General features: G+C 33.9%; 3 protein-coding genes across 4 annotated transcripts; all 3 read left to right on the top strand.

Moving 5' to 3' along the window:
* The first annotated feature begins 571 nt into the window (after nt 1–571).
* On the top strand, nt 572–2,834 carry LOC114192416 (uncharacterized isomerase BH0283-like). Of its 2 annotated transcripts, none has more exons than XM_028082131.1 (6): nt 572–744; nt 813–1,007; nt 1,288–1,602; nt 2,141–2,302; nt 2,383–2,460; nt 2,534–2,834. In XM_028082131.1, exons 1-6 carry the CDS (start codon nt 697–699, stop codon nt 2,639–2,641), a joined length of 906 nt encoding a protein of 301 aa, XP_027937932.1. In that variant the 5' UTR covers nt 572–696; the 3' UTR covers nt 2,642–2,834. The 2 variants fall into 2 exon arrangements, with proteins under 2 accessions (XP_027937932.1, XP_027937931.1); XM_028082130.1 differs by having other exon boundaries at nt 2,377–2,460.
* A 2,753-nt stretch (nt 2,835–5,587) lies between these two features.
* Nucleotides 5,588–7,933, top strand: LOC114191671 (uncharacterized isomerase BH0283-like). The gene is made up of 6 exons (XM_028081005.1): nt 5,588–5,860; nt 5,961–6,197; nt 6,271–6,582; nt 6,832–6,993; nt 7,425–7,508; nt 7,580–7,933. The coding sequence occupies exons 1-6, from the start codon at nt 5,831–5,833 to the stop codon at nt 7,685–7,687; spliced, it is 933 nt and encodes a 310-aa protein (XP_027936806.1). The 5' UTR covers nt 5,588–5,830; the 3' UTR covers nt 7,688–7,933.
* Nucleotides 7,934–8,145: 212 nt separating this feature from the next.
* On the top strand, nt 8,146–10,650 carry LOC114191672 (uncharacterized isomerase BH0283-like). The gene is made up of 7 exons (XM_028081006.1): nt 8,146–8,494; nt 8,550–8,753; nt 8,847–9,068; nt 9,153–9,443; nt 9,659–9,820; nt 10,190–10,273; nt 10,348–10,650. The coding sequence occupies exons 2-7, from the start codon at nt 8,724–8,726 to the stop codon at nt 10,453–10,455; spliced, it is 897 nt and encodes a 298-aa protein (XP_027936807.1). The 5' UTR covers nt 8,146–8,494; nt 8,550–8,723; the 3' UTR covers nt 10,456–10,650.
* Nucleotides 10,651–11,102: the final 452 nt, after the last annotated feature.

The raw sequence follows: 11,102 nt of genomic DNA, 5'->3' as shown, positions 1-11,102 counted from the left end.
TTCATGCTGTCACGTCTTCTAAATATGATCTAGCACGTGTTTACCTTTTCTTTGATGACAACCCTAAAACAATTTTAATTACTACAAAAATTTCACACCAATAATTCATAAATATAATTATATAAAATTTGATGCACCTTCTTTAATCCAAAATCATAAATAATCTTTGTAATTTTTTATATACATTTTCACCTAAGATATTACCAATTTATATTGAAATTCATAATCAGAGACTCTTATAAATAAAGAATACAACTTCTATTACCTCTTTGTGTTGTCATAAATCAAGAAAAAGATAAATTATGTTTTCCTTTGTTTGTTTTACCCACAGCCGTGTTTTGTAATGGACAAAATTGCCTTTTACTTATATAAATGCATGTAATCTAAAAATCTAAAATTATTGATTTGGTGGTGTACGACCACAAGTATTCTCTTCTCGTGATGCAACATGATATTTACAATTTTTTTTTTCATTTCATCATTTTCTATATATAGTAATAAAATATTGTGGACTCTAGTGATCATTATATGTTTATTTGGTAAAATTGAGCGTTATTGGTTCGTACAGAGAGCCCGGGAACTGTATATCGTAAGCGTTGGTTCTATTACTAATGCTCGTGGAACTCGTGGATACCGGTGGCTCGGGGGCATTGGTGTGCTGACCATTTTTTGTTGCTGACTCGAGTATTCTCTCGCATGTTGGTGCGACAAAAAATGGCTAAGAATCCTGTGAAATACTCTGTGGTATGTATGTCTTGTCTGTGAAATGAGATTTTTGTGAATTAGGTTTGTTCTCAATGTTACTAATGCAGGTTGACGCGTTCACCGATTCAGCTTTCAAGGGAAACCCCGCAGCAGTGTGTTTCTTGGAAGAAGAGAGGGACGAGGAGTGGTTGCAAGCGGTTGCCACCGAGTTCAATGTCCCTGTCACCTGTTACTTGACTCGCATTAAGGGAACCTCTACCAATCCACGTTTTCACTTCAGATATTTTACTCATCTTAACGAGGTCAATTTTTCACACAGTATTTTATAAATGTTGTTATTGTCTTCTAATCAGAGATTCATCTTAGAAAATTGTTTATTCACTTACTTCTTTAGTCGTGTTTTTCTATTGCACACGATGACAAGAAACTTTATCGGTAAAAGTTAGGGACCACACAGTATGCACATGCACTCTCTTGCGGTTCACGAAGTTTTCTGCATTCTTGTTTTGTTTGATGATGTTCAATTTTGAGCCCCTCTTGGTTGCAAATATGTTATTTGAGAATCCAAACATCATTATACAGGTTAAAATTTGTGGCCATGCCACATTAGCCGCTGCACACAAACTATTTTCGTCTGATTTTGTGGACACCAATATTATCGAGTTTGATACTCTATCTGGAGTAGTGACTGCCAAAAAGATCACAGCCATTGATAAATGTAATGGTGCCTCCAACTTGCAAAATGGTGTAGTTCGTGATGGATTTTATATCGAAGTAGATCTTCCTGCTCACCCTATTATAGAATGCAACTTCGATGAGACTTCACAAATTTCAGGGGCATTGAATGGTGCTTCAATTATTGATATAAAGAGGACACAAATCGGTGATGACATACTGGTAATTCTTATACCGTATCCCTTCTATTTTTATTATTGATAATAATATTTTGATTTATCCCTCTAATTACTTTTCAATTATTTATTTTAATTTTTTAATAATTTAATATAATAATTTAAAAATAATTAAAGTAATAAATTAAAAATAAATAAAAAAAAATTAATTAAAATATTATTATGTCTTTATTATTTCCTAATTCCTATGGGTTACAGCTCAATTACTTCCTGGCATCGGGTGAAGACACTTTTCACCGATGCTACCTTTTATGCATCCTTCCTACTATCCTATGATGTAGTACGGATAGAACACATGACACGTTATTTAAAAAGAAAAAAATGTCACGGAGACACATATGACATATCTATATATTATATTATTTTGAATAATTTAATTTAACAATTAATATTAATATTTTAAAATCCATCTATTCGATATCCAAAAAGGAGACACACCATTTGAGACGTGTGAGGCTTCATAAGTGTGTGTTTCGAACAACATGAAGACATGGAGCCTTAAGAAGTTTTATCATTTCTCTTAGGTTGTAGTTAGATCTGGAGAAAATGTGACAGAAGTAGAGCCCCAATTTGATGCAATAAGTAAATGTCCTGGAAGGGGGGTAATTGTTTCGGGAGTTGCTCCTCCAGGGTCAGGATTTGACTTCTACAGCCGGTTCTTCTGCCCAAAAGATGGAGTGAATGAGGTAATTATTAATGTTCCTACGATTACATTTTGAAGGGAAGTCCATTTGGATGAATGAGATGGTATTTATGACAGGATCAGGTGTGTGGGAGTGCACACTGTGGGTTGGCATCGTACTGGAGCAAGAAGTTGGGGAAATGTGATTTCAATGCTTATCAGGTATTTTCCTTCTCTGGTTCGTTGTGATTATCTTTGTTATTATGGCACTAACAAGTAAATTACACTCGAGCAGGTATCAGCCAGAGGAGGAATTCTGAAAATTCATTTTGATGAGAAAAGGCAAAGAGTGCTTTTGCGTGGGAAGGCCGTAACGGTGATGGAAGGGTGGGTTATGGTCTAGTTCTCTCCCTACCACTACAGAATAGAATACGTACTTGTTCACTTCAATAAAGCGTCTCTTCTCTTTATTGCTTGCTTGTTATGATAACTTCATGTGTTAGTTTGGATTGTTGTGATATATTGTCTTACGCGGTGGACCATCTCCAATTTCGTACTTTACTTCCATAAATAAAATCTTACAATTATTTTAATTATTTTTTTAATCTCAATTTAAGAGTGAATTTCAAATTTAATCCATAAGTATCCAAATTTATAATTATCCGAGTTTATGTTACTTTAAATATATTGTAATGAATTTATGTCAAATTTAAATTCATAATTTTTCATTTTAAGTCTAATTCATTTGATTAGATTTATATCGGATGATTTTTTGAATTTTGAAAATTTAAAATCTAAGACAAATTTCATTCAATTCAAGTCGTGAAATGTTAAGTCACATATGACTAAATCAAGTTGGGTCAAGTTCATACAAGATCAAGTCAAGATAGGTTCGAGTCATACAAGGTTAGGTCAGAAAAAGTCCAAGACAAGACAAGTTGGATTGACTCCACGTCAAAGTCAAGTTATGCTAGACTAGACCTAGGTTAAGTTGGGTCAAGCCAAACCTAAGTTAGATTGGATTAAGCCAAATTCAAGTTAGGTTGGATCAAACCAAGTCAGACCTAAGTCAAGCTAGGTTAGGCCAAATCAAGGTTACTCTTAGCTAGGTTGTTCAAGTCATTTTAGATTGGGTTACAAGTTGGTCAGGTTGCATTGAGTTGGACTCAAATCAGGCCGAATTAGGGCCAAACCCAAGTTGGGCCAAGTCAATAGATCCTAGGTTAAGCTAAGCCAAGTCAAGTTGATTTGAGTGGAGTATTCAAGTCAACTCGGATCCACATCAAATTGAGTAAGCTTGAACTTAGGCCAAGTTCAATCATCCCAAGTCCACTTAAAGTTGAATCAACACGACCCACTTCAGGTCGAATAAGCTCAAACCCAATTTGTGTTAAGTTAGGGCACACACACAAAAGAAAGAATAGATTTGAGACCAAGTTAGGCCAGGTTGGGTTAAGCTAAAACGAGTCATGCCAAAGTCGAGTTAAGTTGGACAAGGCTTAGATTGAGCCAAGTCAACCAAGATCCACATTTAGTTTAGTGGGCTCCAATCCATATTAGCTTAAGTCGATGCAAGGGTCAATTGAGTTGGCTTAATCCTAGGTCAATCCGTATGTAATAATGTGTAGGTAATTCAATTTCTTGTAGTAACTTGGTCCACATCAAGTCGAGTTAGAACAAGCCATGCCAAGCCAAATTTGATCTAGACTTAGTCAAACAAGCTAGAGCAAGTGTGTAAGGCTCAAGTTAGGTTAAGTTAAGCTTGACCCAAGTTGAGTTCAACCCAAGCTATTTTTTTTATTTATGTCAATCAAAATCTATCGCATTTATTTCTTCAACTAACGCTAATCAAGTTTTTTAGGCTAACCATGTTAGATTTTTTTTCTACAATAGCACCTTTACCTTCTTTATTTTCATATGTAACACATTGTTCTCCATATTTAATTGTATAGCAGAATTTTAAGTTTAGGTCAGAATTCAGTCTCCAAAGAATGGAATTCTGGTCCATCGTGGTCGAAATACCAGCCGGAATTTAGTTTTCCTAAAACTGAATACTGAACTAGCTTTTAAATTTTTATTTTATTTTTGAATTTTACTAAAACAAAGGAGAAGGAAAAAAAAGTTATATGTTTTTGTGATGAGAAAATATTTATTTATATTGTTGGATTTTGTTAAATTATACTTTTTAAATATATTTTTTATTGTTTAAATATGGTAGAAGAAAACAAAATTGGAGAGAAGAAGAAAAGTTCTCACCTTTATGGTGTTCTACACGATGTTCATGAATCCCACATGAAAACATCCATCCAACATAGAAAAACTACAAACAAAAGTAGTTAAATATAGTAGAAGAACAAAAAATCACAAAAAAGAAAAAAAAAATTATTACCATTTTGGTGTTTATCACGATACTCATGAATTTGAGAGCAAAACATCAATCCAACACACAAATTCAATAAAAAAAAGTAATTAAATATGGTAAAAAAACACAAATCAAAAAAAAGAACAAAAAACTAACACAAAATCGAAGAAAAGAACAACATTAGTGTAACAGAGATGAAGAACAAAGAGTGATTAATTAAGAGAGAAGAAAAAAGAGTCTGAGAAATAAAAAGGAAGAGAGGAGGCTGAGAGGAGGCTGAGAGAAGTAGAAAAATGAGACGAATTTTATTTCAGCTCAGAACAAATATTAAATAGGCATTATTTTTTTTTTGGGTAAAAACAATTTGAATGTATTTGTTAAAAAAATAATAAAATATTACAAATTTTCTCATTATTAGATTCTCAATTATATATTAGATTAGATTTCTATAAAAAGATGGTGAGGTGACCGTAAAATTTACATATAATATTATATATAATAATTTTAACTTGCCAAATGATTACAGGATTTTTCAACTTGAAAAGCTATAATTGAGTATTTAAAAAGAACTATATTTTATTTTATTTTAAATTAACTTAAGTAAACTTTAAAAGGATTTAAAAAAAAAACTATATAATTATATTTTAAATTGACTCAAGTAAACTTTAAAAAGATTATATTACTGTATTTTTAAAATTGAAAAACTTGACCAAATATATAGCCAACAAAATAAATATGAGAAATATACATATATATATATATATATATATATATATATATATATATATATATATATATATATATATATATATATATATATATATATATATATATATATATATATATATATATATATATATATATATATACACGACCGAAACTGCAATGATGTAGATGTGTTTCTAACACTACCCCATATGCAGTTGTTGGTTTTCTAAGTACAGAATATCCACTAAATTAAATTGTTGGAAAAATTTCTATCGTTTGTTTTCGACAAATTTCTATTGTAGAAGTTCCCTACCTTCCTACCTACTCTCTTTGGTCTTTCCTACCTACCCGAGATGGTACTACAACATATAAGTGGACTGCAATCATTTTTCTTTTCGGTGGCTGCTAGAGCGTTGACCCGTTTAACAGTTCAGACTCGAGAACTGATAGCCCCGTTTCTTCTTCTCTATCCTCTTCTGCGTTAGAAATTCTGTTGTGTTCTTCTGTTTGGCGTGTTTCTATATGGCAAAGAAACCTGTCAAATACTTTGTGGTATGTTGGTGTGTTTGAAGTGTTTGTTGTTAATTGTTATTAGTGCAATGTTGTGAATTGGGTTGTGTGGTCAAATCAACTTGTCTGAGTTTATAAACAGGTGGACGCATTCACTGAGGTACCATTCAAAGGGAACCCTGCGGCAGTGTGTTTCTTAGAGGAAGAGGAAGAGGAAGAGAGGAACCACCACTGGTTGCAAGCTGTAGCTGCTGAGTTCAACATCTCTCAGACGTGTTTCTTAACCCGGATTGTTGACTCTGATAATAACCCTCTTCACTCTCTCGATGCCACCTCCAATCCCCGTTTTCGCCTCAGATGGTTTACTCCTATTACTGAGGTCAGTTTTCTCAAATTCGACAAAATGCTTTGGTGGAACCATTGATAACATTATCTGGGTTACCCTTATGCAGGTTAAACTTTGTGGCCATGCCACATTAGCTGCTGCACACACACTCTTTTCATCTGGTTTGGTGCATACCAATATTATTGAATTTGTAACGCTATCTGGGCTATTAACTGCAAAAAGAATCCAAGCAATCAATATCTCCGGTGCCTCAAACTTGCAAAATGGTGAAACTGAGGATGGTTTTTACATTGAATTGGATTTTCCTGCTGATCCTGTAACAGATTTCAACTTGGATCAAACATCACTACTTTCTGGGGCCTTGATCGGTGCTTCCATAATTGATATAAGGAGGACCCAAGTTACAGATGACTTACTTGTAATTCTTAAATCTTCTCTCTTCCATATTTACCACACCCATGATAAATATTTCCCAGAAAACAGAATATCCTTGCGTATGAGGAAGACCATATTATCGTCATTATGTTTTAGATTCAAATTCATACTATCAGCTAACTTGCTTGATTAATGAAGAACAAATGTGTTATATATCTCGTGTTACTTTTCTCTGCTGTGTTTTTAGCAATTGGTGCGCACTGAACATTATGAGACTTATTTAATTTCCTAGGTTGTCGTCAAATCTGGGGAAAATGTCACAGAAATAAAGCCACAGCTCGATGCAATAGTTAAATGTCCCGGAAGGGGAATAATTGTTTCGGGGATTGCTCCTCCGGGATCTAAATTCGACTTCTACAGTCGATTCTTCTGCCCAAAATTTGGAATCAATGAGGTTTGTGGATGAGATATTATGATTGTTATATTATATTTCTCTACTTGCGTTGGTGAGTTCTGCTTAATTATTGTGCCGTAAATATAGAAAGCAGAGCTAATGTAAAGTGTTGATTGACTTTTAACTCAACCATACTTATGCAATTTTTGAACTACATAATCCGTTAAAACTCTAGTTCTATTTCCTGTTGTTTGACCCTAATGCTATATATCACGTATCAGATCTGGGATCTAGTTTCACTTCTTTTAATTAAACGAAAGGAACTTTGGATCAAGATATAGACTATTTAATGTGCTACGTATTTTTACAAGGTCCACACTTAGGTCACTTAATGGAATGGGAAGGATATAAAAAGCAAGAGCAAGCATCATTGAAGTCCATTTTGTAGAAAATATAATAAGTGAGACAATGTTACTGGTCTTAACTTTCAGGATCCTGCTTGTGGGACTGCACATTGTTCCTTAGCATGCTACTGGAGCAAGAAGCTGGGGAAATATGATTTGAATGCTTATCAGGTACTCTCCTTTCACTCGTTGGGATTATCTGTCTCATTGTCATACTAATTTGTAGATTACACTTCCAACAGGCATCATCCAGAGGAGCAATTTTCAATATTAGTTTAGATGAGCAGAACCAAAGAGTTCTTTTGCGTGGGAAAGCTGTTACAGTGATGGAAGGGTGTGTTCTGGTCTAGTTTTTGTTATAGCATTGCAAATTATGTAACCAGAATTGAAATGGGAGTACTGAAGTTTTATGAAGCATTATCCCAGCAAATCTTTATATGATACAGTTACCCACAAACCTGATTGTGTTTGTGAAGTTTAACAATGCAGGTACTACTGAGTACAATGATAGAGAGGAGATTTGATAACGTAAAAGACACAACATCTGTAGTATTTATAAAACTTTGTCCATCACAGATTTCAAAAGAAAAAAAAAACATGGAAACATAGTAACAAACGTGATACTAAAACTTCAACACAAGTGTTTTGATAACTGTTACGCCGTGGGTAATTTGTTTCTGCATATCTCATATTATACCCGATCTTCCAACTCTCCCCACGAAATGAAAAGTTCTATCAACGCTATGTATTGCAGCTAGCCAAGTATAGAGACAATATGCACATACATTTCTATGCTGTAAATTTAAGAAGCAAATAGAAGTATATGCATTTTAATATTGGATTCCCAAACTGTTGAGTTTTGTTACTGTCCAACACGAGACTTAATTTCCATCACACACTCCAACAATCTCAGACAGAGGAAAAGGGTAGATTCGTAATATATTCGCTAGTTATCTTTCATTTTCATCATATTTGTTTTGGAAATCTAATTATCAAGTTCTGAAAATTCTATCAACAGAATCACTAAATTAAAAAAAAAAATGTAGTCATATTTGAAACGTCAAAATCGACACATGTCACTATATTTTAAAGACACAACATCAACAAAAATTCACAAAAGAATTCAAATTCCATTTTTCATCCCTCGGCCTACCCTGGTGAGTTCTCTTGCTCCTCTGGATAAGTTTCTCCCTCTCATAGTGTGTTTCTCAGTTCTGAACAGGTGGACGCATGCACAGAGTCAGCTCAAATAGCTTCTTTAGCAAAATATAAATACGACCAGACAAACACGTTTGGATCTGGACTGTGTAAGAGCCTTGATTTGAAAGGTTCTAACAGTTCGGAGTTGAGTGATAACCGCTTCTCTTTTCTAAGATTGTCGATTCTATGGCAAAGAAACCTGTTAAATACTTTGTGGTATGTATGGTTTTACATGAACTGTGTTAATTTTTTATTCTTACTGTCTATCGTGAAGTAGCTTGTGAGCTTAATGTCTGGATAAACACCCAGGTGGACGCGTTCACCGAGTCGGCGTTCAAGGGGAACCCTGCAGCAGTGTGTTTATTGGAAGAAGAGAGGGAGGAATCATGGATGCAAAGCCTAGCAACCGAGTTCAATCTCTCTGAGACATGCTACTTGACTCGGATTATAGACTCCGACAGATCTGATATCTCATCCAATGGATCCTCAAATGATCGTTTCCACCTCAGATGGTTCACTCCCACTACAGAGGTGAATTTAGGTTTCATATTCAGTGTCCTTTTCTTTTTGTGGAAATTATGTTCACATTCTTGGTGTCTTGTCTTGTCTTCCTAGGTTGAACTTTGCGGCCATGCCACGTTAGCGTCTGCACATGTTCTTTTTTCATGCGGTTTGGTGAAGTCCAATATTATTGAATTTTTCACTCTGTCTGGAGTTCTAACTGCCAAAAAGGTCCCAGGGAACAATGAATCAGGGGCCCCAGATGATGGGTTTTTCGTTGAATTGGATTTCCCTGCTGATACAGTTGCTGAGTTCAATGATGCTGACATTTCGCAAATTTCGGCCGCTTTGAATGGTGCCCATGTTATTGATGTAAAGAGGACAACCATTGGAGATAACCTCTTGGTAATTCCTTGTATCTGTTCCTGATTTCTGTTTTGTTTTTTGGCACCACCAAACAAGCTCATTAGTATGTGGCTACTAAGCCATTCTCTAAAGTAACAAAATGTTCTGTTCAAAGATATGATGTGATTTATATTGAATATTGGAAAATGGCATGTTGGATTTGAATCGTGAAAATTTGATATTGAGTGAATGATGAAGCTAATGATGTTTCATAGGTTGAACTTGCTTCAGGAAAAGCAGTTGCAGAACTACAGCCAGACATTGGTGCAATAGAAAAATGTCCTGGAGGAGGCATCTTGGTCACTGGGACTGCTTCTCCAGAGTCTGGATTTGATTATTATTGTCGAACTTTCTTTCCCAAATTTGGAATCAATGAGGTAATATATATGTTTAGTACGAGCTAGCTTGTGTTTGTGATGTCAAGTGGTTGAAATAGTATAAATCTCTATTGTGTCCCTTGGTAATAAATCTCTAAAAAGTTTTTGACAAATCTCCAATGCATTAGATTAACATTCAATGCATCTGGTAACTAATTTCTAATCCCGAAGTTGCTAATTATCATTTTTTTTTCCTCTCATTTGGTATCTGATGTATATGTAGCTTTTTTTTTATCTGATTAGAAAGTAGCATTTTACATGAGTAGATTGAAAATGATCTGTATAACTTGTATGAGAAAGGTTTGTTCCGATCTTTTATTGTAAAAAATTAGTTAGGGAGATGTTGAAACACTTGTTGATTTGCTTCAGGATCCTATCACTGGAAGTGCACAATGTGCCTTGGCGCCTTACTGGGCCAAAAAACTGGGGAGATGTGATCTCAGTGCTTATGCGGTAGTCTTTTCTCTTCACTTTTTGGTATATTATGGTTATTTGTCATAGTAAATTTGTGGGTTACTTTTGAGCAGGCATCATCGAGAAGTGGAATTGTTCACGTTCATTTTGATAAACAGAGAAAAAGGATATTCATGCGAGGAAATGCTGTAACTGTCATGGATGGGAATGTTCTGATTTGAATTCCAAAGTTATTTTAACATTGCAAAGAAAAATAGACCCAGAAACTGTAACTGGGTTAATAGTCAGGAATTTGATTTTTATACCTGAGATTTATAATCTCAGGTTGATGATTTATATAGATTGGATAAATAATTTTGTGAGATGAGAAGTTTTACATCAGAGAAAATTGTTTTAGTGATTACTTTTTTATTTTATTATAGAAGTGTTGAAAAATGCTGAGAAAAACGTCAACAAGATCGATTTCATGATATGTGGATGTTGATTGTGATTAAAGACTTATTTTAGTAAATTGTATAAGCTTCGAAGATAAGCATCTAGATACAATAAAAATTTCTCATCTGAAGAACTCAAAACTCTAAAAAGAAAAATACTTTTGTAATATTTAAATTTCATATAGGCATAGTCATATTTTTATCATTTTTATCAAAATTAGTTCATTTTCTTTTTTTATTACATTAGGATTTGTTGTTTGTTTCGTTTCTGTTTTTATATTTTATTTTAAGTATAGTTTTTATACTTAGTTTATTTAAAATGAATTTTTGTTGGCTATTATTACGAAAATGCATAAAATTAATTGTTTTCTTTTAAAAAAACGTGCATGAACCATTTGTTAAGGAAAAAAAACTTAATTACCTTGGTGGGAAAG

Source organism: Vigna unguiculata, chromosome 7, assembly GCF_004118075.2.
Source record: "Vigna unguiculata cultivar IT97K-499-35 chromosome 7, ASM411807v1, whole genome shotgun sequence".
Classification (NCBI taxonomy): Eukaryota; Viridiplantae; Streptophyta; class Magnoliopsida; order Fabales; family Fabaceae; genus Vigna; species Vigna unguiculata.
The sequence above is the reverse complement of the archived record's forward strand: the minus strand, read 5'-3'. Positions and strand labels throughout refer to the sequence as shown.

Excerpts from the sequence above, each read along its gene's own strand:
- LOC114191672 (XM_028081006.1), top strand. The coding sequence starts at position 8,724 with ATGGCAAAGAAACCTGTTAAATACTTTGTG. Across the intron at positions 9,069-9,152 it reads GGTTCACTCCCACTACAGAG|GTTGAACTTTGCGGCCATGC; the intron begins GTGAATTTAGGT and ends TTGTCTTCCTAG. Across the intron at positions 9,444-9,658 it reads CCATTGGAGATAACCTCTTG|GTTGAACTTGCTTCAGGAAA; the intron begins GTAATTCCTTGT and ends GATGTTTCATAG.
- LOC114191671 (XM_028081005.1), top strand. The coding sequence starts at position 5,831 with ATGGCAAAGAAACCTGTCAAATACTTTGTG. Across the intron at positions 6,994-7,424 it reads CAAAATTTGGAATCAATGAG|GATCCTGCTTGTGGGACTGC; the intron begins GTTTGTGGATGA and ends CTTAACTTTCAG. Across the intron at positions 7,509-7,579 it reads ATGATTTGAATGCTTATCAG|GCATCATCCAGAGGAGCAAT; the intron begins GTACTCTCCTTT and ends CACTTCCAACAG.
- LOC114192416 (XM_028082130.1), top strand. The coding sequence starts at position 697 with ATGTTGGTGCGACAAAAAATGGCTAAGAATCCTGTGAAATACTCTGTG. Across the intron at positions 2,303-2,376 it reads CAAAAGATGGAGTGAATGAG|GATCAGGTGTGTGGGAGTGC; the intron begins GTAATTATTAAT and ends TATTTATGACAG. Across the intron at positions 2,461-2,533 it reads GTGATTTCAATGCTTATCAG|GTATCAGCCAGAGGAGGAAT; the intron begins GTATTTTCCTTC and ends ACACTCGAGCAG.